Genomic DNA, 26827 nt, shown 5'->3' with positions numbered 1-26827 from the left:
TCCCTTCGTCCTCTCTCGCACAGGATGAGAGAGGAGACAGCCGGTCTGCTCATTCTCCCCCCACCGCTCTCCTCCTGTGTGCTCTGCTGGAAGTGTGAACTCGTTAGCTTCACACTTGACTTCCCACAGAGCACACACAGAAGGAGAGCGGTGGGGGGGAGAAAGAGCAGACTGGATGTCTCCTCTTTCATCCTGTGCAAGAGAGGACGGAGGGGGGAGGGAAGATGGGAGGCAGTATTCCATAGAACACTGGCTCTGAGCTGTATGAAAGACACGCTCTCAGCTCAACCCTGGACCCAGATGTCTGATAAAACAGAAGTCACTATTTTGTGCCGTGCGACTAGCAACCCTGCTGGGGCCCCCGGACAGTGTCAGAATGCCAGGGCCTGGTCGCAAGTCACAAGTGTGACTGTTGCGACCCTGGTAGTTCCACCACTGTTACATTCCATTTTTTCACAGAGTGGACCATAGGGGGTTGGCTGCTGCAAATTATGATCTGAGCCTTTCAAAGTTATTATCTATAACCAGTGAAGTGAACAGCCTCAGATGATACAAATCTCTCTACATAAGTTGTATATCTTCTATCTTTCCCATTCTACACTCTTTAGAAAGTGTACATCATGTTTTAAATCTTTCTTCATCATTCAGCACTGGGAGGGAAGTCTGAGAGCTGATTGGAGGAAAGGCACATACCTCCACTTCACATAGGCAGAGGAACAAAGAAACTTGCAGAGCTGTACTGTGAATAGAAAAGCTCTCTGCTTATCTATCTCTAAGTTCCCTCCCTGACACAAATTTCCAGCTGCTTTTATCTCGCATGTCGGAAAACTTGTCAGATGTTATCATGCTGGGGTTTACAACCACTTTAATCTTTAACCACTTGCCAATCAGTGGGGCTGGTGGACCCGATGTCTGCCGGCCGCCCACGATCGTTCCCCGCAGTGACAGAATGGGGATCTGCCATAGTAAACAAGGCAGATCGCCATTCTGACAGGGGATCAAACATAGATCCTATCTTTCTGCTATTCAGGAAGACGGATCTGTGTGTTGTCCCAGGCAGCCCAACCCCCCCACAGTTAGAAACACACTGAGGGAACACATTTAACCCTTTAATCGCCCCTGATGTTAACACCTTCCCTGCCAGTGTCAATAGTACAATGTTAGTGCATATTTTTAGCACTGATCACTGTAATAATGTCACAAGTGTCCGATCTGTTCGCTGCAATGTTGCAGTCCCGCTAAAAATTGCTGATCACCGCCATTACTAGTAAAAAAAAAAGAAAAAACAAATGCTATAAACCTATTCCTATTTTGGAGACGCTATAACTTTTGCGCAAACCAATCAACATACACTTATTGGGGTTTCTTTTACCAAAAATATGTAGTAGAATACATATTGGTCTAAATTTTTGAAGAAATTAGATTTTTAAATTTTTTTATTGGATATGTTTTATAGCAGAAAGTAAAAAAATTGGATTTTTTTTGTCATACTTACCTGTAAAATCCTTTTCTTTGAGTACATCATGGGACACAGAGTCAGGCTAATATTCATTAACTGCTGGGTTATACTACATCTCCAGGTGAATGAACACTGGTAGACAAAAGGTCTTTAAACAGGAAGTGATCCCCTATATAACCCCTCCCACACTGGAAGCACATCAGTTTTGTAGCAAGCACTGAATTCTCAAAAAAGAGGGGAGGGATCTCTGTGTCCCATGATATACTCAAAGAAAAGGATTTTACAGGTAAGTATGACGAAAAAATCCTATTTTCTTTTTCATACACCATGGGACACAGAGTCAGGCTAATATTCATTACCTACTGGGACATCCCAGAGCAATAGCTTTGAGGGGAAGGAGACACCCTGCCAAACATAAGCCATCAGAACTTATACTGCACCCGCAGTACACCGTGGCTGAAAGCCGAATCCTCGGCTGCTCGAACATCCACTTGATAAAATCTTGTGAACGTGTTCACTGAAGACCAGGTAGCAGTCTTACAAATCTGAGCCACAGATACCTGAAGGCAAAAAGCCCAGGAGGTTCCTACACCCCTGGTAGAATGAGGGGTGTTTCAGACCCTTGGCCTGAATGATCAATTGACGGACCCAATTGGCAATGGAAGCCTTGGAAGCTGCCTTCCCCTTCTTGGGTCCTTTAGGTAAAACAAAAAAGCAGTCTGATCCTCGGATCTAGACAAATAAACCTTGACTGCCCAGGCAATGTCCAATGAATGTAGTCGTCTCTCTTCTCCCGAGCGAGGCTGAGAGAAAAAAAAAGGCAAAATAATGTCCTGATTTAAATGAAAGGCCGACACTACTTTTGGCAAAAGGATGGAACAGGTCGTAACACATGATTCCCTGCACAAAAGGGCCGCCAACTCTGACACTCTTCTAGCTGAGGTGATGGCCATCAGGAAGGCTAGCTTGCATGACAACAAGTCTAATGGAATTTCCTTGATAGATTCAAATGGTACTAATAGGTCAGAAACTTGACCTCTGATTGTACTCAAAGCCAATTTAATTTCCACAGCTGACTGTAGAAAAGAGAGAATTCTCCCAATCACATATTTCCAGGATGCCATTTTTTGGCTTCACACCAAGCAATATGTTTTCCAGACCATATGATAGATCTTTCTAGTGACAGCTTTTCTAGCATTCGCTAGGTTAGACACCACTGGTCCAAGATGCCATGGTCCTTTAACACCCTGGCTTCAATAGCCATGCCGTTAAAGAGACTGTATATTTGGGTGGGATATAGGACCTTGAGACAGTAGATCGGGGCGAAGTGGAAGCGTCCATGGCCCGTCTATTGTCAGTCTCACAATCTCTGGGAACCAGGGCCTTCTGGGCCAGCGTGGTGCTACCAGAATGACTGGAACCCCCTCTCTCCCAATCCTGCGCAACAAATGTGGAAGGAGAGGGATCGGAGGGAAAGTATAAAGCAGGGAGTTCTGGCTCCATGGAACTACCAGAGCATCTGCTCCAATTGCCAGAGGATCTTTTGTTCAGGACACAAACTGCTGTAGTTTGTTATTGAACCTGGATGCCAGTAGGGCGACCTCTGGCCATCCCCAACGTTGGAAAATTTCCTGGAACACCTCTGGGTGTAGGGACCATTCCCCCAGGCAGATCTGCTGGCGGCTGAGATAATCTGCCTTCCAGTTCTCTACTCCCGGGATAGAATCGGCACATGTTCCTCTGCCCAGACTAGTATGTGGTTCACCTCCTTCAGAGCTGAACGACTCCTGGTACCGCCTTGGTGGTTTATATTGGCCACTGCAGTGGCATTGTTGGACTGAACCCCGATAAGGCAGTCCTAAAGCTCCACCGTGCAGGACCGTAGGGCCAGATGTACTGCCCATAATTCCAGGACGTTGATGGGCAGGATCTGTTCTGTCCCTGACCATTTCCCCTGAGCTGTGAGCCCTTCTAAGGTCACTCCCCAGCCAGAGAGACTGGCATATGTAGTCAGTACTCTCCAAGTTACCGGGAGAAAGGATTTTCCCTTTCACAGGTTCTGATCCTGCAACCACCATTTTAGGCTTAAGTGTGCCCAAGGAGATAAGCACATTGGATAATCCAGGGCTTGTACTCTTCTGTTCCAAGCCAACAAGATGTTTTGTTGTAAAGGCCTGGAATGGAACTGGGCATAGGGCACTGCCTCGAAGGAGGATACCATCCTCCCTAGAAGACTCACACAGAGCCGAATGGAGGGTTGTCTGGTGCCCCTTATCTGAAGCACCTAAACCTTCAGGGCACAGATCCTTACAGTTGGCAAGAATTCTCTTGCTTGAACCGTATCTAGGATCAGACCTAGATACTTTAGACTTTGAGCTGGTTTCAAGGCTGACTTTTCGGTATTTATGATCCAGCCTAAGCTTTTCAAATACCACACTGTGCATATTATGCTCTGCTCTAGAGCCTGTAATGAGTGATCTCTGAGCAAGGGGTCGTCCAGATACCCAAGCACCAGGATCCCTTGGGCCCTTAAAAGACCAAGTACTGGTGCTAGGACCTTTGTGAACACCCAGGAGGCTTTAGCAAGCCCAAAGGGTAGAGCCACAAACTGAAAATGATGTTCCTCTACTGCAAAAAGTAGGAACCTCTGATGAGGCTGAAAGATAGGTATGTGTAAATACGTGTCCTTTATATCAATAGAGGCTAGAAAGTCTCCCCTCTGGAGAGAGGCTACTACTGAGTGGGCAGACTCCATCTGAATGGACTGTATCAGTAGATACTTGTTCAGGGATCTTAGGTCCAAAATGGGCCTTGTGTCCCTGTTTGGTATTTGAACCATAAACAGGTTTGAGTAAAACCCTGTGCCCCTTTTTTGGATACAGGAACCTCTACAATCACTCCTTGATGCACTAGATGATGTAGTGCCTGAAGCAATAAGTTTCTTTTTGGAGGATCCGGGAACGCTGGATCTTAAAAAGCTCTGAGGGGGAACCCCCCGCAACTCCAGTTTGTAACCGCAAGATATAATTGAGTGAATGGGTCCCACTCGTCCTGAATTATTGTTCTCCAAATGTCCGCAAAGTGCAGCAGCCTTCCCCCCACACGATGGAGTGGGGGCATCCCCTCAAAAGGAGGGCTTGGTGCTGGGTTTAGAAGAGCTTTGGACACAGGGCTTCTGGCCCTTCAGCTTGCCCCTGGCCCTAGCGCCCTGTTGGCGGTGGAACCGCCTTGACGCTGAGACATTTGGGGAAGCAGTCCCTGAGGTTTTAAACAAGGGATGTCTGGTGCTTTTATTCACAAGAAGTAGAGAACTCTTCCCTCCGGAAATCTTTTGGATATATTTGTCCAAATGATCACCAAATAAATGTTCCCCATGAAAAAGGGAAACCTGCCAATTACTTTTTACAAGGAAGCGCAGCTGACCAGTTATTTATTTTTTTTCTCTTTATTAATTTTCTTTATATCATATAAAATTAAAAAAGTCAAGACACACTTCTCGACATTACATCATGTTTTACAAATACCTTTTTCCCCATCCCACCCCCCCCCCCCTCGCTGGGCTTAGTGCCTACATTCATGCCCCTGACTTTACCTTATCTCTTTTCCTCTCCCCTTCATTATGCTCCCTTCTTTTCCGCAAAACTTATTGTGTGCTTAAACTTAATCCATTCACTCCACTTCACTTCGAACCCTCCCCATCCCTCCTCCTCACTAAATCTTAGGTACTCCAAGTTGGTAAATTTGTTTACTTTATTACCCCAACTCCTCATTGTAGGGCTTTCTGGATCCTGCCAATGTCTAGGGATTAAACTTTTAGCTAGAAATAAAGAAAAAGTCTCAGTGCAACGGACTAGGTGTTAAATGAAGAGTTGGAGGGGGTTAGAACTGCTGCCTCTACCAATTACTACCACTAGGTGGAGCAATTACACATAAAAAGAAAACTAAGTAGATATGGCGCTGTTCTACTGCTAACACATAGTGGTATAAAAATACATAGGGTGCTTCCTTTGGAAAATCCTAGAGACTAAGAAGATATTACACCGTGTATTGATAAGTATTATCAAAGTGTATCAATTGTGTATTGTCAAATAAACCAAACCAAAATTTACTTGTACACTGTGATTTTACATTAAACCTAAACTCAAACAAAGTGAGTGATTCCTGGTGCAAAAAAGTCAGTATATCAGTTGATAAAGGATAAAACACTAAACAAAATAGTGATACATACTGAGACAATCTAAGGTGCAATTGCAATTAATATGCTTACATGAAACTTTCCAAAGTGCTAATTATTAAAAACCACCAAACAAGCAGATTTCCTAGGTCTGCATTTCTATAGTGTCCATTATAAATAAAACAAGGAGAAAAATCATCAAAAAACCAAAATTACTGGATAATGGAAAATTAAAAATGAAAAAAATGAAAAAATGAATGAATGAAAATAAAAGAAAAGAAAAGAAAAAAAGAAAATATAAATAATAATGATAATGATGTTGAATAGAAAAATTATAAAGTGCTCTTGTGCCCGTGAAGAAAATCCTCTTTCTAGTCAGATGGACTTTTCAGTGAGTGAACACACCGTGCATATCTTAATTCGTGTTCCTATTGCAGCTGCACTCACCAGATTCTTCTCCCCCTCCTGAGGTTAAAAACATCCACAGTATGTGCCACTGTGTAGCAATAATGAAAGATGACCATCCTTAGTGCTGGCTATGAGGAGATTCCATTATATGTTGTACGCCATGGAAGAGAGAGAGGGAGCCCAAATAGCGTGATACTGTTTCAAACTATTTTATTAACAAACGCATGGAAAAGTACTCACATACGGTAGCATAACAAAGGCATTTGTTGCAGACACCAATGCTTGTGACAGGAAAGGGAGCCTGAGGAAGAAGCATGCATATTTCCATCGTGTGCACCCTCCCGCTGAACTTTAATCTGGAAGTGACGACATCGCAGCAGGACGTTCCGGTTTTCACTGATCCCTTCCCCTGGATACTGAAGGCATTGGACTACACCACTGAGTTCGCTACTGAGGACGGCTTCTCGGTACACACCGGTCCCAGCCCTGCATCCTCTGGATAAGTGCGGATGACACCCATTATACATGCCTGTCTCTCTCATCTGTTTGTGAGTGTATTCGCTATTTTTTTACATTGAATCCATTAAATTTTTAATATACTACGCTTAGAAGGCGCCGCTTTCTTTCCCTCATTATAGTAATTGCTGCCTCTAGGGCCTCCTTCCGCATCTCCCATTTAGTTCCTGTCCCATTCATATATGAGCACGGCTGACCAGTTCTTAAGCCACAAAAGTCTGTGCAGACAAGAGAGCCAAACAAGAAACCTGCTGTATTGAATCCTTTAAGGCATCAACAGCAAAATACAGCGCTCAAGGAATATCTGTCTTATTTTCAGGCAGATCATCCTCCTGGTTAGGCCTATCAGGCCGTTTGACCTGATCATTTGCGGACTGGCAGATACCAATTGCTGCAACAGCTGGCTGAATAGCTGAACTGGCCAAAGAAAAGGAAGTCTTTAATAATGACTCCAATTCTTGTCAACGGGGTCTTTCAAGCCCTGTGCGTTATCTATCGGACAAGTTAAGTTTTTGTTTAAGGAAGACACTGCTGAAGCTATGGCTGACATGCTCCATTTTTTAACAAACTTTTCATCCATGGGATATAAAAGGGAAAACCTCTTGGGAGGAACAAAAATCCTGTCAGGATGTTCCCAATCAGCATTCACCTGTTCCAACAGGGGTTGTAGGGGGAAAGCCTGTGCGGTCTGAAGAGGTCTCAGGGATCCCAAAGAGGACCAGGGGGCTCAGTCACCTCTGCAAGAGGCAACTTAAAGGTAGAACGAACCATTTCAGTCAGTCAGGTTCAAAAGCCTCTGAGACTGAGAGGCAGACATTGACTGCATATCTCCTTGTCCAGATTGCTCGGAAGCAGACTCATCTGCCGGGCCCTCCACAGAATTCATCCCCATCCTCAACCCTTTCCTGCTCCAGACTAGGAGACTCCGAGAGGGGGATCTGTCACACTTCTTGCCACCCTGCGGGATGGAGGAAATCATGCCAGCAATCCGGGGCTCTTACCCGGCTAGGGCCGAGGACAGTTCATCCTTGGTGATAAAGGGTGAAGTAGCAGCGTTGACTGTAGGCACAATACCAATTAGGCGCAGCGGCTCAGATTGCCAGGAAGCCTCGGGTCCTTCAGGGGATACAACACTAGGGATATGACTAGGTTCATCATGAACTACTGCCGACATAGTGTTCCCTGTAGTGTTAGTCCCGCTCCTCTTTTTTGAAGACATTTACCAGCCCCAAAAAGAGAGTACTTGGGTGTAGTATTAAAACACCTCAGAAGGGAGACCCTTTAATAGGGCTCACCAAGCCCCTATTTAACAATCCTGCTAAGCACCTTTAACCTGCCAAGCAACACTTGGTGACTCACGTGACCCGGGTAAGGAAAAATGAACCGCTGCAAGTGTCTGCTCTGTGTCCCACAACTGCCTTCTGGAAGCACTGCATGCTTGGCCTACACAGCTTAAATAAGCTTGGCGTGTGCTGGAATGTTATGTGCGTGCGTGCGCACGCATGTGCGATGTCCCGGCGAATGGGCGTGGCTGTATTCGCATATGACGCGAAACTTCATGCACCCAATAAAGGCTACTGCGCATGTGCGGCAAAGCCGTGTGCGCCATGGCCACCAAACAAACTGTTAAGTCCAGCGGTGCTTTTGCGAATGCAGGTGTGTCATGGCCGCCAAACAACAATTGCTGAGCACAGCGGCACTCTTGTGAACGCACGTGCGCCATGTTGTACCAAGGCTAAAATGCTGCACCGTTGTGCGTCATCATACAGGTAAAAAACAGCCAGACACAAGCAAAGGAACACTTTGCAAACACCCACAGCTAGCCCAAAACTCCTCCGTATGGTCACCGCACACAGGTATCCAGCCTCTAGCTAGCTTGATTGATTGTTACAATCATTGGGACATCCCACAATAATAATAAGAAAAAGGGTTTTATTTACCTGTCCAGGTGCAGGGCAGCTTAGAAACTAAGAGCCCAAACTTCACCCATCATGGCGGGTTCCTGTCACTTGAGGACCTTCAAGGACTGGGTACCCTTTTCATGTTTAGGGTCCACTCCCTTGGACCTGTACAGCACCCTGCAGGAATGTCTTAGCGCTGTGGTGTCCAGGATTCCACTTTGCAGGGTCCAGGCCCCGGAGGCCGCATTACAGGCAAAACCTTGCAGGATCTTGAGTCTTCTTTGCGAGGCTCGGTTACCATTTTTCTAAGTATATAAAGCCTGTGTCAAATGTATCCAATCAGTCAATCCCTTAATTCATTTTAAGAACCGTTTGAGGAACTAGAGACCTGGAGCGCAGAGAGCTCAAACAAACCATGCCATCCACCTTGTAGACACTGGTAAAAAACTGAAGTGCTTCCTGTGTGGGAGGGGTTATATAGGGGATCACTTCCTGTCTAAAGACCTTTATTCTACCAGTGTCCATTCACCTAGAGATGGAGTATAATCCATCAGGTAATGAATATTAGCCTGACTCTGTGCCCCATGATGTATGAAAAAGAAATATTGTTTTTTTTTTTAAATTTACGTTTTTTTTTTTGTTTATAGTGAAAAAAAAACGCAGAGGTGATCAAATACCACCAAAAGAAAGCTTTATTTGTGGGAAAAAAAGGACATACATTTTATATGGGTACAGCAACGCACGACTGCGCAATTGTCAGTTCAAATAACACAGTGCCGTATCGCAAAAAATGGCCTGGTCAGGAAGTGGGTAAAATCTCCTGGGGCTGAAGTGGTTAAGATCTAACATAAATACATGCTTGGGACAAACGTAGATATATACTCTATACAAAAAAAGATTAAAAATAAATACATAAGTAAAATAATAAAATTATATATGTAAATAAGAAAATGGGGAAGACTTGATGGACCATTTGGTCTTTTTTCTGTCGTCACTGATCTATGTTTCCAAAACAGACTGAAAAAGATGTTAAAAATGATTTAATGTCAAGTAATACCCTAAATCTTTCTACTGTGACAAATTTTATTTCCTAAAACCGTGTGTCATTTATGGAAGGGCAGTGTAGAATATAGTCTTAAATATGTTGTACCCTAGTGAGGAAGTGAAATTACCAGTGTACAAATACTTTACCATTCCATCATAGAGGTTACGATTAGCAGAGGAAAAGGGAAAATATACTTCTTAGTATTCTGAAATTATTGTGTATGTCAGCTATCAAAACAAGATTCCTGTTCATACGTGAAGTCTTTCAAAACACAAATTTGTATTCCCAATAACTGAAAGGCTGTTGATTATTGTGACGTTCCTCACTCACTAACACCCAAGCTACATTTAAGAAGGACAAGTACACCTGATGGCATTTCCAAGACCTTCTAAGACTTTCCAAGAATTCATCACTCCTACAAAGTATTCTCTACCTTAGGAACCATTTAAAGTGATTGTAAAGGCTCCCTTTTTATTATTTTTTAAATAACAAACATATCATACTTACCTCCACTGTGCAGCTCATTTTGCACAGAGTGGCCCCGATCCTCGATTTCTGGGGTCCCTTGGCGGCTCTCGTGGCTCCTCCCACATCAGATAACCCTCTAGGAGAATCGCTCTCCCAGGAGGGGTTACCTTGCGGGCACGCTCCCGAGTCCAGCATTTGTATCCATACACACGAATGCCAGGCTCGGCCCCACCCACTGCATCATTGGATTTCTTTGACAGCAGCGGGAACCAATGGCTGCGCTGCTATCAATTTATCCAATCAAGAGCTGGGACCCCGTGGAGAGAGGGACAGTGCGTCCTCGCCGAGGGAAATATGGGGCTCAGGTAAGTAAAACAGGGGGGCTAGGAGGCCGGTCACTGCTAGGTGTTTTTTCACCTTAATGCATAGGTAGCATTAAGGCGAAAAAACACGAGGATTCACAACCCCTTTAAATAAAAATAAAAATCCTCTGCATATGAACATGGACCATAACTCCAGCCTCCACCCTACACATCTACCTACATTATATATTCAAGTAAATGGGGCCACCCTCCAGCAATGAGCCAAACTATTGGCTTGTGGTTACATGACAGTATTCCCTTTCAAAATCTCTGTGCGCTGGAAAAAAAAACAGGTATATGGGGGATGGACCTTAGTGTCAGTCAGGAAGCTAGTTCAGCTAATGCTAATTTTCATACAGCTAATGCTGATGCAGCTAATGCTCATTCTCCTGCAACTAATGCACATGCACCAGCACGCAGATGAGCTCAGGCTAATGTCCAGCATGCACTGACACGTGGGCGCATTTCTGTGCACCGGCCAAGGAGACCCTGCTGGATGCTAACTGCTGGATTTTCTTCAGCTTCCCCTGATCTGTGTTCCTGTGTTCCTACTTGTGCTGACTGATCTTCCATTGCTGACCCAGCTTTCTGGCCTATTCCTGGCCTTGTTCTGTGGATTGTAGATTCCAAACCCGGCTTGCCTCTGACTATTTTCTGCCTGATTCCCTGGTGGTGACCTTAGCTTGTTACTGGACCTTGTTCTGCCTGCTTCGCTAGTACCATCCCCGGCCTGCCTCCTGACCACGCTGCTGTCTCACGGTGTATGACCTTAGCTACGTCCCAGACAGTGACTTTCATCTGCTATCAAGCTCCCGGCACCCATGCTTTTTTGAGCATTGTGACTCTGTCACCACATTCAGGGGTGCTCAGACCAGAGCCGCAAGGAAAGCCCTCTTGTCAACTCGACCTCCAACCAAGGTACGTGACAGTTTGTATCTACTACTGAATGCCTGCTAAACCACTCTCTGAAAAAACAAGCTTCTCAGAAACCAATGCAAGTGTTAATAAAAAACATTTTACATTTAGTTTTGAAAAGAGTAGGGAATGGTTATGACTCTTAGCTTTTTTTGCTCTCTGTGTCCCTTTTTGGAAATTTCCCATCACATTCTGTCTCAGAGACAACGCACAAAGTAAGAGAAGATCTCTCCAAGACAAGAGGACATCCCCTCTTAGACAATTGTCATTGGAATGTTCTAAAAAGCTTGGATTTCCCATAACTTTCTGTATTGGAGACAATGGCCACCATGACCAACAGATGGGTGAGTGTCCCAAGTGGTGGCACAGAGGTTCTCTTAACCCAGTGGTTCTCAACTCCTGTCCTCAGTACCCACTAATAGGGTTTTTAAAGTGATTGTAAAGGTTAATTTAAAAAAATATATCAAATATATTATACTTACCTCCTCTGTGCAACAGTTTTGCACAGGGCGGCCCTGATCCTCCTTTTCTGTGATCCCCCGGCGGCGCTCCTGGCTCCTCCTTTTCAGTGCCCCCACGGAGAGCCATTTTCCATGCACGTGCACTCATGCAGGGGCGCTCCCGAGTCCTGCTGCTGCATCCATTGACACTGGTGGCAGGACTCAGCACTCCCTCCCGACACCCGCGTCATTGGATTTGAATGACAGCAGTGGGAGCCGATGGCTCCTGCTGCTATCAATCAATCCAATGAGGACCTGAGACAGCAGCTGGAGCTGCTGTGCTCGTCCCCGTCACTGGAACAATCAGGCTCAGGTAAGAAAAAGAGGGGCTCTGGGGGGGCAGCTGCAGCACAGGAGGTTTTTCACCTTAATGCATAGAATGCATTAAAGTGAAAAACCTTGAGGGTACAACTCCTTTAAGGCTGGATTCACACCTATGCAGTTTTAGTGCTTTTTGCAATTTGCAGATTTGCACTACTGTCCATTTAACAGGGTTTCCTATGGAACACGTTCTGTAGTGCATATCTACAAAATGCAAAAAACACTAAATATGCATAAACTAACAGAAATTAAACCTATAACCATGCACATAAAGAAATAGGCAAAATTAGTGGCGCTAGTGAAATGTAATAACAATGATAGTGAATAAATGGTTATATAATGTGAATATGACATATATCACCCAGGGACATGTGACAAAAAATAGTCCATAAATAAACAAATGTTGGATGAAAAAAAGTCCAGTCTTCTTAAAACTTTAAATCTTCCACCACACCAACGTGCTTGTGACACCTCTCCCTCTGAAAAACGCACTCACCAGCTAGTATTGCCTCCCACCCTCGTCTTTGGCTAAAGAGTAGTTTAAACCACACCTGGGTTAAAAACGACCATCCACTGTATAGTCGTGATGCAAATCAAGATTTCTCCATATGTGAAAAATGAGAAAAGTGTTCCAAATAGCGTGATAAAGTTTCAACCAGTTTATTAAAAATCACACCAACACTTCAATGTTTGCACTCACATTTCAAACAACTAAATTCTGCGTCATATCAATAACCACAGCAAACAGAAAAGGATGGATCAGCGGTGCACTACGGCCACAGCAGACCTGAAGTGTGCGCTTGTAGTGTATCTCTCACCCACTCCAAAGCCTCTGCTCTCGATGTTAGTGTATTGTTCTCAGCAAGCGCTGTCTCACGTCAGTAAGATTGATTGCCGTGTAGCCACGCCCCCGACATGTTTAGTCACTAAGACTTCTTCATGGGATTGGCTGCACGGTCAATCCATCATTCCTTTTATATCATCTCCTCTGTAGATCACGCCAGTCCCGATATTGCGCATGCACACACATCATGTCCCCATGACCGCAAAGCACCGATGATCATGGATTCAAAAGTGTCTGACTGGGAGGTATATAATATAAAAAAAAAAAATCACATCTGGTCATGGTGTATAATATGAATAATCTAATATAGATAGTGCCCCAGCCTCTATACCACTACTCGTTAAAGCGGTGGCGTGTGATATATAAAATTGAACATTTTAGATAAGGAAATACAACATATACTAATTACTAAAAATACTGATCTGTTAAATCTGACAGTGGATAATCTGTCCATTAAAACAAAAGATAAAACGTCTACACCAATATGATTATTGTGTAGATCTAAAGTGTATGCATACTAATTAAAAACCCATCTGCTGTCTGTAATGACAGAGACATCCGATGGGTTGATGTACAAACGCACTTAAATGATCAAATTCAGAAAAAAACTACTTTTTCTCCAAACTGAGATGACTTACACCACATTAATAACGGTAAGGATCCACTGGTGAGGTCCACCCGTGTGGAGGAAATCATCTCACACCCATCTCATAATCTTATTAACAGTGATATAAGTGCAGGTGCAGAAACCAAATCTAGGTCTGTGCAGACCAATTACAACTTTTTCATGTCTAATGATGCATAAAGATGCAAAAGTGAAGGACTAAATCGCCAAAGTCGCAAGCATCCACACATTAATCAATTATTAAAAATTACCAAAAACTGACAACATGAATATATTAGAGACTGAATATGGCTAATATTGAGTATCTAACTGCTATCAAGCAATTTATACCTAATATCTAAAAAATAAATAAAACTATACAATGATTTAATCAGAAATTATTGATAAAACAATTGAGGTCTAGCTCAATGTTTAACCCTCTAGAAGCAAGGCACTTCATTAAAAAAATCCAGCGGGTTTCCCTTTGGGAAAGGTCCCTTACCCTATTAGAGCACCTCCAAGATGGATGAACGGTATCTATCCCACATAATTGTAGCAGAGAGGGGTCCTGATTATGTTTTTCTTTAAAGTGTAGCAATACACTTTAATAATGGAAGACTTTCCTTATATTTGCCAGGTGTTCTGCTATACAGATTTTTAAAATTCTTTTTGTTCTTCCCACATATATATAGCCCACATGGACACTACATTAGGTATACCACATGTGAGGAGTTGCAGGTAATGAACTCCTCGATGTCGAAGGATTCACCGTCTTCACTGGCAGTGAAAATTAGATATAAAACCCAGTTGGTGTTGGCTATTTGGCATCTGGACCTCAGATTTCTTCTTTAGGCAACGTTCTCTTGGGATCTCGAATACTTCTTGGATGGTTTTATTCAAAGACTCCTCTGTATATCCCTTCTGTAAAAATTTAATCTTAAGCAATTGTGTTTGTTGATGATAATCAGCCACTTTAGTACAGTTCCGTTGAATCCTTAGCATTTGCCCCCTAGGTATATTTCTAATTCATGAAGGGTGATGACCACTTCTAATTGACAGAAAACTGTTGCGGTCTGTTGGTTTGAAGTATACTTTGGTGTTTAGTTTGTTGTTATCTTTTTCAATAATTACATCCAAGAAGTTAATACTATTCTCGCATATTTCTTTATTATTTTTGTTAGTTTACACATTTTTTCTTAAGTGGCAGCTTTTTCTATATATATTTTGTTTCATTGGCGCAGTGGTGGTATAGGATATGAGGGGCGGTCATATTTCTAATACCAGCAGTTCATTGTCACTAAATATGCATAGGTGTGAATCCAGCCTAAGTATTACCTTGGGGAGATGCAGACTAGAATACTGCAATCACTGAGCAGCAAATGACATCACCAGTGATGTATTTCAGTTATCTTGCAAACATGGCCTGTTAGTGGGTCCTGAGGACAGGAGTTGAGAACCACTGTCCTAACCCTTCCACATACTATCCAAACCACAAAAAATAAAAATAATTCTGTGCATTATGAGCAATGTAATAACATGACTTACCAGGACTGAGAGGCCTAAATCCACATGTCAGTCTCCTTTTAGCCATTTCCATGTCTCTGATGATAATAAAGTGCTGCTGTCTTAAAACCTTGTAGAATTTGTCTTGCTCTTTCGTCTTCCAGAGTCTGACATGTTGGTAGAGCTCCTTCATCTTCTGATGGTCAGATGACTTGTTAAGGATATAGTCATGTTGGTCCTTTGTAATCAGGTCCTGCTGCAGAAGACTATGAAGAATGGGATCTACATCTGTTATCTTCTTCTCCAGATATTTGTGGTGCTTGATAACCGGATGCTGATGAAAACCTGCACAGATTACATTGCACCCATCATTTCTTTACAGAATCAAAGTAAACTGATGCCCACTCATGCCTATGTCCAGCTTCAGGAAGAACTCAGACACACCTTTGTGTCATGTGATTATCTTATTGGAGTAATTGGGATTGGTTTACTAAAGGCAAATAGGCTGTTAACTTTGCAAAGGAAATTATTTAGCTTATTGAATGTGGTGAAGCTCTGCTGGCTTCCATCATCCAATCATGTGCAAGCAAAATTGCTGTTTTCTAATTTTCCTTGAACACAATTCTTTATAAAGGGAAATTCCACATTCACTAAGATCTAAAATGCCCTTGCAAAGTGAACAGCCTATTTAATCTACACCCTTCACAAAAGCATTTTTTCTAAGCTATAGAGTAGACCATCAATCGTCAACCAAGAAACCATAGCTATGGTGAGTCTTCTGACTCTTCACTACTCTTCACATTTTTCACTTTTAGGCCATTTGATGAATTTAGACACAATGGTCCAGTCCTGAGTTTGCCAAAAGAGGAAAACAAAATCAGAAATAAGTTTTCACAGTTTGTAAATGCTGAGGCTGGGTGATACCCTAGGTATTGGCCTACATGTGCCTTATGGTAAGCACAACCCTTTTGTTTAAGTTCCAAGATCCACTCTCTCTTCCTCCCCAAACCTCACCTCCTTGCAACATGGTTTTGAATGTCTATCTTATGTAGCAGAGTCCCGGGCTCCTACAGGCCTAATGGTGACCTCCAGAGTTAGGGGCAGCTGACATCCTTCAGTGTAGAGTGGGTTACAAGGCATGGTTGGTGTACTTCAAGATGAAATGGTGGGCGCCAGACACTTTTTGAATGCAAAGAGATTTATTGTCTCTTGAACAGAGCTGTGGGAGAGAGGGTTAGGGCCAGGACACCCTTAAGTAGATGCAATGAAAATTGGCAGACTCTGAGACTTCTATAGGTAGACAGCTATATAGGTGAAGGCCTCCAGCCGGACACCACTTATGTATAGGTGGGACCACTGTCTCCTTTGGCAACAGTCTTGTAGAAGTTACTAACAGTAGTTGTATTCAACTATCGGAAACACAAAGAGTTCTCTGCTTACTCCACACTCGCTCACTGTGGGCCTTCACTTAACAAACTCAGTCTTTCACTAGACTTCAGATCAAATCACCACTGGACCCCTTGAGCTCTTCCACTTCTAGCTCTCAGTATCTTCCTCAAGCGTCCCCCCTGCTTCCCTGCTGGGTCCCTGGCTTGGCACTCACAGATACTCTTCAAGCATCACCCCCGCTGACCCGCTAGGTCCCTGGCTTGGGACTCATTGATGTTCCACAAGTGTAACCTCTGCTGTCCCACTGGGTCCCTGGCTCGGCACTCGCTGAAGTTTTCCCACTTCTTCAGCGTCCCCAGCTGGTGGGAAGACTGTTCTGGTACTGGCTGCTACTCACTGTGGTCTCCGGTATCAAAGTGGACGGTCCCTTAGTGGCGACAGCTTCCCCTTCCACCTCCGACCGTAGCTGGTTCCCCATCCGGCTGACCCGCTATTTCTGGTTGGACTACTAGCCAGCAGTCCCAACCCTACGCTGCTCTCCCGCACCTGGAAAGGCCCTGAGGCAGCCTAGCAGCTAGATGTCTCAGGCTTCTGGCCTAGCAGCCCGGGCCAGCACAATACACGTCCACCCAGACAGCCGTCCAGGTGGCGCAGAACACCAATCACCTGACTCCACCCAAATAAATAGGCACTCCCAGCAGGCCAAGGGACCAAAGAAAATCCCTGCCCATTGGCTGAGACACCCCATCTATTCATGTCTGAGCTTGCAAAGCACATGTCTTATCTAATGTCACCAGCATAGTGCCACCTAGTGACAGAAGAAAAAAGGAACAACACGTCCAGATTTAGTCCAAGACAACTATCGCCTGGCAAATAAATTTGATAGCAACCCTGCCTAAACATCAGGGTGCTACATCTAGATGGTCAGATAATTGTTTTTGTTTTGTTTTTATAAAATCCCTGTGATGTCATCTCATTGCAACTGGTTTCCTGCAATCTTCGCCACCAGGAAGAGGGTTCACCAGAGCGATTGATCGAACAGATTTAACTGATCAAAACAGTGTTGCTGTAAGCATGTCAGTTCTGCCCTGTAAGAACTACAAGTGTTTGGTAACAAAACTGGTTGGCCTGCATAGGGAGATGGGACAGGGGTGACTGATCTTCACTAACAGAAACCACTGGCCCTGCAGAATTGTTTTACTGTAGTTCAGCTATAATAATGCCTAATGTTCCCAATTAACCACCTGAAAATTGCTATGTACTCTAATACAATTCTATTATATTTTCTTTATAACCAGTCATTTGTGTTGCATATTTAGCAATATGAGCTGGTCAACTGTAGCAGAGTGATCTGTGGCCTGAAAAATGCATACAGATGAATGTTCTCCACTGTTTTAATTCATTTGTTATTGTTATTACTTTAATACTGTAATCTGATAACTACAATATTAACCATTTTAATACCGGACATTTTCACCCCCTTCCTACCCAGGCCAATTTTCCACTTTTAGCACTGTCACAATTTCAATGACCATTGCACGGTCATGCAACACTGTACCTGTTGGAATTCAACATGATTTAATGTCATATTTCTGGAGGTTTACTTCCTGGTTGATACAGCCAGGTGGCCTAAGTTGGAATGTAACCAGTTACACATCAAAGCTTTGTAGGATATCAGAATACCAAGGGCTTGGCTCAAGCCCACCTGCTGTGATATGTGTGGCTAAAAGCTTCAAAGAGAGCCACTGCTGCCAAGATGACTGATGATTGGAGCTACAGAAGATCAAAGGCCAAGATGTCTATGAAGTTTTGACCCAGGTCGGACAGTGGCGATTCATGGACAAATGCTGCCCCTATAGGCCAAAGTACAGCAAGACAGACAGTAATATAATCTGTTGAGAAGGACTGCCCCATAAATACTGTGATTCATCAAAGGTCTAGATGGGATGGCAATGGGGTTGGGTTTGAATGGTGTATGATCAAAGTATAAAAGACTGAGCAAGGAAGAGAAATAGTCCCTTTCCCTTAGGATCATGACTTGGGCCTAAGCCTCATGGCTCTGGCCCTCTCTTGGTCATCTGAGCATAGCTGGAAGAAACAAGCCTTGTGGAGGGCCTTGTGATAAGTATCTTTGATGTTCTTGTATTATATGTTCTGATTGTAAGCTTTGTAATATTGTAATATCTTTCTCTAGTATTTCATGTTAGCTTTCTTATTTCCTTGGGAAATAAATAAGACTTATTACTTATAAACTGTGTGTTTGGTTTCATAGCTAACCTTGTATTATTGTGATATCGACAGTAACATGTGCTCAGATTTTCTATAGACTAGCTAATTATAGGAATAGACAAAATTAATGTATAAATATATATATATATATATATATATATATATATATATATATATATATATATGTACAATCAGGCCCCAAGGCTGGGTCCTTCAATGCCGCCCCCCCCCCACCCCCCCACACACACCACCATTCGGGGAGTGGTTTATGTAAAACAGTGGGTGTGGCTTATATGGGCGTGGTTCCAGTGGGGGTGTGGTTAGAGTCTGAGATGAACATGAGATGGAGAAAGAAAGCGGAAAAGAGGGAGGGAGAGAGAAAGAAGGAAAGAAGGAGGTAAGGAGAGAAGGAAGGAAAGAATGGAGGGACAGCAGACCCAGATCCTACACCACAATAGAAATGTGTATTCCAGAGTTTAAAAAATCAGCAGATAAAGATACTCCAAACACCTGGGGTTAGCGCTTCAATCATCCCAGCACCATGGTTGTTGTGGTGTAAGGATGATTCAAGCGCATTATTTCTATTATTACATTGTAATATAGAATGAAATCATTTAACTCACCATAATCCAGAATCAGTGGGACCCCTGAGCGTGTCACCTGCCACGTCGCCTGCCACCAGGTGGAGAAGCCCCCCTTACATCAGGTGTCCCTAGTAGAGAAGCCTCCATCAGGTGTCCCCAGTGGAGAAGCCTCCCCTTACATCCAGTGTCCCCAGTGGAGAAGCCCCCCTTACATCAGGTGTCCCCAGTGGAGAAGCCCCCCTTACATCAGGTGTCCCCAGTGGAGAAGCCCCCATCAGGTGTCCCCAGTAGAGAAGCCCCCCTTACATCAGGTGTCCCTAGTAGAGAAGCCTCCATCAGGTGTCCCCAGTGGAGAAGCCTCCCCTTACATCCAGTGTCCCCAGTGGAGAAGCCCCCCTTACATCAGGTGTCCCCAGTGGAGAAGCCCCCCTTACATCAGGTGTCCCCAGTGGAGAAGCCCCCATCAGGTGTCCCCAGCGGAGAAACATCCTTTACATCAGGTGTCCCCAGTGGAGAAGCCCCCCCTTACATCCGGTGTCCCCAGTGAAAAAGCCCCCCTTACATCTGGTGTCCCCAGTGGAGAAGCCCCCATCAGGTGTACTCAGTGGAGAAGCCCCCCTTACATCAGGTGTTCCAAGTGGAGAAGCCCCCATCAGGTATCCCCAGTGGAGAAGCCCCCTTACATCAGGTGTCCCCAGTGGCGAAGCCCCCATCAGATGTCCCCAGTGGAGAAGCCCCCCTTACATCAGGTGTCCCCAGTGGAGAAGCCCCCCCTTACATCTGGTGTCCCCAGTGGAGAAGCCCCCCTTACATCAGGTGTCCCCAGTGGAGAAGCCCCCCCTTACATCAGGTGTCCCCAGTGGAGAAGCCCCCCTTACATCTGGTGCCCCCAATGGTGTAAGGATGATTCAAGCGCATTATTTCTATTATTACATTGTAATATAGAATGAAATCATTTAACTCACCATAATCCAGAATCAGTGGGACCCCTGAGCGTGTCACCTGCCACGTCGCCTGCCACCAGGTGGAGAAGCCCCCCTTACATCAGGTGTCCTCAGTGGAGAAGCCCTCATCAGGTGTCCCAAGTGGAGAAGCCCCCCTTACATCAGGTGTCCCCAGTGGAGAAGCCCCCATCAGGTGTCCCCAGTGGAGAAGCCCCCCTTACATCAGGTGTCCCTAGTAGAGAAGCCTCCATCAGGTGTCCCCAGTGGAGAAGCCTCCCCTTACATCCAGTGTCCCCAGTGGAGAAGCCCCCCTTACATCAGGTGTCCCCAGTGGAGAAGCCCCCATCAGGTGTCCCCAGTAGAGAAGCCCCCCTTACATCAGGTGTCCCTAGTAGAGAAGCCTCCATCAGGTGTCCCTAGTAGAGAAGCCTCCATCAGGTGTCCCCAGTGGAGAAGCCTCCCCTTACATCCAGTGTCCTCAGTGGAGAAGCCCCCCTTACATCAGGTGTCCCCAGTGGAGAAGCCCCCCTTACATCAGGTGTCCCCAGTGGAGAAGCCCCCATCAGGTGTCCCCAGCGGAGAAACCTCCTTTACATCAGGTGTCCCCAGTGGAGAAGCCCCCCCTTACATCCGGTGTCCCCAGTGAAAAAGCCCCCCTTACATCTGGTGTCCCCAGTGGAGAAGCCCCCATCAGGTGTACTCAGTGGAGAAGCCCCCCTTACATCAGGTGTTCCAAGTGGAGAAGCCCCCATCAGGTATCCCCAGTGGAGAAGCCCCCTTACATCAGGTGTCCCCAGTGGCGAAGCCCCCATCAGATGTCCCCAGTGGAGAAGCCCCCCTTACATCAGGTGTCCCCAGTGGAGAAGCCCCCCCTTACATCTGGTGTCCCCAGTGGAGAAGCCCCCCTTACATCAGGTGTCCCCAGTGGAGAAGCCCCCCCTTACATCAGGTGTCCCCAGTGGAGAAGCCCCCCTTACATCTGGTGCCCCCAATGGAGAAGCCCCCATCAGGTGTCCCCAGTGGAGAAGCCCCCCTTACATCAGGTGTCCAGAGTGGAGAAGCCCCCATCAGGTGTCCCCAGTGGAGAAGCCCCCCCTTACATCCGGTGTCCCCAGTGGAGAAGCCCCCCCTTACATCAGCTGTCCCCAGTGGAGAAGCCCCCATCAGGTGTCCCCAGTGGAGAAGCCCCCCTTACATCAGGTGTCCCCAGTGGAGAAGCCTCCCTTACATCAGGTGTCCCCAGTGGAGAAGCCCCCCCTCACATCCGGTGTCCCCAGTGGAGAAGCCTTCCTTACATCAGGTGTCCCCAGTGGAGAAGCCCCCCTTACATCAGGTGTCCCCAGTGGAGAAGCCCCTATTACATCAGGTGTCCCCAGTGGAGAAGCCCCCCTTACATCAGGTGTCCCCAGTAGAGAAGCCCCCCCTTATATCTGGTGTCCCCAGTGGAGAAGCCCCCCTTACATCAGGTGTCCCCAGTGGAGAAGCCCCCATCGGGTGTCCCCAGTGGAGAAGCCCCCCTTACATCAGGTGTCCCCAGTGGAGATGCCCCCTCACATCAGCTGTCCCCAGTGGAGAAGCCCCCTTTACATCAGGTGTCCCCAGTGGAGAAGCCCCCATCAGGTGTCCCCAGTGGAGAAGCCTCTCTTACATCAGGTGTCCCCAGTGGAGAAGCCCCCATCAGGTGTCCCCAGTGGAGAAGCCCCCCTTACATCAGGTGTCCCCAGTGGAGAAGCCTCCCTTACATCAGGTGTCCCCAGTGGAGAAGCCCCCCCTTACATCAGGTGTCCCCAGTGGAGAAGCCTCCCTTACATCAGGTGTCCCCAGTGGAGAAGCCTCCCTTACATCAGGTGTCCCCAGTGGAGAAGCCCCCCTTACATCAGGTGTCCCCAGTGGAGAAGCCCCCATCGGGTGTCCCCAGTGGAGAAGCCCCCCTTACATCAGGTGTCCCTAGTGGAGAAGCCCCCCTTACATCAGGTGTCCCCAGTGGAGAAGCCCCCCTTACATCCGGTTTCCCCAGTGGAGAAGCCCCCCTTACATCCGGTGTCCCCAGTGGAGAAGACCCCCTTACATCAGGTGTCCCCAGTGGAGAAGCCCCCTTACATCAGGTGTCCCCAGTGGAGAAGCCCCCCTTACATCAGCTGTCCCCAGTGGAGAAGCCCCCCTTACATCCGGTGTCCCCAGTGGAGAAGCCCCTCTTACATCAGGTATCTCCAGTGGAGAAGCCCCCCCTTAACATCTGGTGTCCCCAGTGGAGAAGCCCCTCTTACATCAGGTATCCCCAGTGGAGAAGCCCCCCCTTACATCTGGTGTCCAGAGTGGAGAAGCCCCTCTTACATCAGGTGTGTCCCCAGTGGAGAAGCTCCCCTCCCCCAGCAGCGGAGACTCACTCAGGCAGCATGGAACAATAGGCGGAGCCGGCCGATTGGCTGCCAATAGAAATTGAGCCGGCCAGGAGGCTGTCCACCCTCTGCCCCCCGCGGCCTTTCCCACAACATGTCACAGACTGTCAGACCAGCAGCGGGGCGGCCGGCACCACAACTCAATTTCAATTGGCAGCCACAGAGCGTTCTGGTCTTCTGCAAAATGGCGGCCGGTGGAGACATTGTCTCCACCGGCCGTGGACCTCTAACGGAAAAAACGGTAAAACAAGGGGGGGTGCCCGCGAAAGCCGAGAAGTCACCACTGAGGCCCCGAGGCCTGGCCTCTGTGGCCTTGTGGGAAATTCGGCCCTGGGTACAATAATATTTATTGTACCATTTTACTTCAGTACCCAAATGACATTTTTATATATTCATATATACATTTGATATATTTTTTCACACAAATAGAGCTTTCTTTTGATGGTATTTAATCACTTTAATCAGAATTTTTATTTTTTGCTAAACAAGCAAAAAAAGACCATAAATTTTGAAAAAATAAGTTTTTCTTAGTTTCTGTTATAAAATTTTGCAAATAATTAATTTTTCTTCATCACTGATGAGCACTTATGAGGCAGCACTGATGGGGTTGCACTGATAGGCGGCACTGATGAGGAGGCACTGATGGGCAGAACTGATGAGTACTGATAGGCTGCACTGATAGGCGGCACTGATGGGCAGCACTGATGAGTACTAATAGGCTGCACTGATGAGATGGCTCTAATGGGCAGTTATGAGGTGGCACTGATGGGCAGCACTGATAGGCTGTACTGATGGGAACTGATAGGCTGCACTGGTGGACACTGATTGGCACTACTGGGGCTGCACTGATAATTAGGGTACTGATGATCAGTGCCCTGATTATCAGTGTTAATGATGTGCTGACAGGCATTCCGATTAAAGTCTCTTCTTTCCTCCCACAGACACAGCATGGGAGTAAAGGACTGCCGATAACCATCAAGTCTGTTTGCATGTGATCAGCTGTGATTGGACACCGTTGATCACATGGTAAAGGGCAGTGGTGATTGGCCGCGAAGGACACAACAGTCACAAAGCCTGCCCGATGCGTGCCGCAAGAGATGCACATGGGGCGGGGTTCTATGGATGCTCTTCAAGAACTAGACAACTGCGCTGTACCCATCTTTTGGCTATAGCACAGTGGTGAATATATAGCATTGCAGAAAAATATTATGGCCTGAACGGGGTGTCCAATTTATTGTGATTGCCACCCTTCTCCTTCCCTTTACTTCCTCTTATTTGTACCTCCCAACTAATGATAAAGATGATTAAACCAACAAGTGCGATTTCACCAATTATTTTCTTCTGTTCCAGCGTTTAATAATAATAAATGCACAAATGTAAAGGGTTTAATGAAAGGGTCAGTGTATTATACAGTAGAAGAAAATATTACAGAGCACACATGCAAAAAAGACATTTACCTCCAGCAAGGCTAGTTTAAAAATACCTAAACATTTTCAAAAAAACATTATCAAAAAATATGGGGATTTGGTCACACCATATTGCTATATGGTGCTAAGCCCACTTACTGCGACAAAGTACCGCATAATTAGTGGGTCCTACACTATCCATAGACTGGGAGATCCAGTCTATGAGCACCCCACTCCATCACTAAGTACCTCTCATTAGTGTCCACTTGTGTCATGGGTGGAGACCTCAAGATTCTCCCATTTAGAAGAGTGTATTGCTCTCATGGTTCAGAGATGCAGGATCACCCAGTCTATGGATAGTGTAGGACCCACTAATTATGGGGTACTTTGTCGCAGTAAGTGGGCTTAGCACCATATAGCAATATGGTGTGACCAAATCCCTATATTTTTTGATAATGTTTTTTTGAAAATGTTTAGGTGTTTTTAAACTAGCCTTGCTGGAGGTAAATGTCTTTTTTGCATGTGTGCGCTGTAATATTTTCTTCTACTGTATGGTCTTATGGCTGCACCATCTTTAATGCATCTTTTAGGGTGTGCCCCCCAAATATCTTGTTAGTGTATTATACAGTAACACTTTTAATAAATAGTACATCTATATAGGGCTCTATACATCAGATGAAAAAGAGGAACAACTGATGGTCAGAGGGATTTGGTTCTAAAAGAAGGGACAGTCAAGTGCTTTGCTTACCTGTAAAATGAAATCTATCCATTTCGTTTTTCATACGGCTTTATGCTCCACAGAGCTGGGGCCTAAACAAAACAAGAGATAAAATATATTAACACCAACCAGTATAAAGATGTAGGGGACTTGTAAATGGCCAGATCATGGTGCCAGAATGTTCCATTCCTGCCCTGCATCTTCTTGAATAGAGCATCCACCTACCTGCTGCCTTTGTAGCCACCATCTTGGACACACTTATCCTGGCTCACTGATCCCCCCATCCTATTAAGAACCTGGAGGTGACATGTAAAATGTCACTTGCGGATCCAGCTGCTGTGGTCAAGGAAGAAGCTAATGGAACTCTGTCTGTGCTCCATTAGCTTCCATAGAGGGCAGATAAGACATTGGGAGTCTAAAATAGCACCCTCATTCATAGGTTCCCCTCTCCTGTACTCCTTAACCTTTTATTTGTTTATGTACCATATTGCTAAAATGTTTTATTATGGTACAAGCTCTGTAAGTACTAACTCTGGCACCGTTTCACGCCTTGTTTAATTTTCTTTTGCTTACATTCTTAATAGAAACTAAAGTTAAAAAAAACAAATTGGAAGTCTAAAAGACCCCAAATGTCTCATTAACTGCTTGCCGACCAGCCGCCGCATAAGGTTGGCACAGCTGCGCGAGCCGTCATAGCTGTACGTCGGCTCTTTAAGACTCTGTAGCAGGCGCGCGTCTGCAGTGTGTCCCCACAGCCGATGCGGTCATCTTGCCCGCCGTGCACCCGCGAACGCTCGTGACAGAGCAAGAAACGAGATCTGTGTGTGTAAACACACAAATCCTGGTTCTCTCAGGGGAGAGGAGACAAATCGTGTGTACCTACTAAGTAGGAACAACGATCTGTCTCCTCCTCTAGTCAGCCACATTCCCCCCCAGTTAGAACACATCTAGGGAACACAGTGAACCCCTTGATCGCCCCCTAGTGTTAACCCCTTCCCTGCCAGTGACATTTATACAGTATTCAGTGGCTGTTTTTAGCTAAAAACGCTGTATAAATGTCAATGGTCCCAAGAAAGTGTCCAATGTGTCTGCTGTAATGTTGCAGTCCTGATAAAAATCGATGATCACCGCCATTACTAGTAAAAAAAATAATAATAATAAAAATGCCATAAATCTATCTCCTATTTTGTAGACGCTATAACTTTTGGGCAAACCAATCAGTATACGCTTATTGCAATTTTTTTTACAAAAAATATATAGACAAATACATATCGGCCTAAACTGATGAAAACATTTTTATTTTTTATTTTTTGGGGGGATATTTATTATAGCAAAAAGTAAAAAATATTGTGTTTTTTTTTCAAAATTGTCACTCTTTTTTTGTTTATAGCGCAAAAAATAAAAACCACAAAGGTGATAAAATACCACCAAAAGAAAGCTCTATTTGTGGGGGAAAAAAGGACATTAATTTTATTTGGGTAGTAGCATGAAATCCTTTCATTTGCACAAATTTTGAAGACAGGAGGTTTCGACCACCATGAAGGAGGATCTTTCCCAGTGGAATCTATCGGTGTTGCTGGATTTCAAATCAGTTTGACCATTTGCTTCCAGAAAGACTAGACTTGTGTCCAGTAGATCATCTTGTATCAAGGGCAGTGACAGCCCTCCCTCTAAAAGTCATCTGGGCATTGCCTAACTTCCCAGAGGATCACTCAGGAGGGTCACACAAATTGGATGTGTACAGAACTTGAAGTCCCTATCCACAATTGCCCTTTTCAAATCATGTATAAAGCCTTTCATCTTTCCAGCTGCAATTCGTCAAGGAAAATAAGGTTTGATCGTGCATATAGGGCGAGGGGTCGTGAACCTCCTTCAGCAGTGGATACATACTCTCCCAGAGCAGTTTCGGTCTCATTGGCTGCCAATTCGAAGGCATCCATGGAATCCATCTGCAGGGAAGTATCATGGTCGCCCCAGGATACCTTTTCAAGCGGCATGGAGTAGATCCAGGGGTCTTGCCACGAATGGTCTATGGAGGAAGGACTGTTCTGTCTTCTGTCCCATTCTAATTAAAAATTGATTCGACAAGTAGAACCCACCCTGTCAGCTAGTTATTTATCACTAGTATGCTGCCATGG

At 45.3% G+C, this 26827-nt stretch overlaps 1 protein-coding gene across 3 annotated transcripts in view; it reads right to left on the bottom strand.

Annotated features, from left to right (window-relative positions):
* The window catches only part of LOC141148399 (uncharacterized), a 112245-nt gene that overhangs the window by 84536 nt on the left and 882 nt on the right, over positions 1 to 26827 (bottom strand). For all 3 annotated transcript variants that reach the window (XR_012245202.1, XM_073635862.1, XM_073635863.1), the window contains exons 2-3: positions 24720 to 24781; positions 15063 to 15365 (exon numbers count right to left, since the gene is read on the bottom strand). Coding sequence is in view for 2 of the 3 variants with exons in the window: in XM_073635862.1 (XP_073491963.1) it covers positions 15063 to 15365; positions 24720 to 24753 (337 nt within the window). In the remaining variant the exon portion in view is untranslated. The remainder of the gene's footprint in view (positions 1 to 15062; positions 15366 to 24719; positions 24782 to 26827) is intronic.

The sequence above is a fragment of the Aquarana catesbeiana genome, linkage group LG06 (assembly GCF_042186555.1).
Source record: "Aquarana catesbeiana isolate 2022-GZ linkage group LG06, ASM4218655v1, whole genome shotgun sequence".
Lineage (NCBI taxonomy): Eukaryota > Metazoa > Chordata > Amphibia > Anura > Ranidae > Aquarana > Aquarana catesbeiana.
This window is presented reverse-complemented; position numbering and strand designations above follow the sequence as displayed.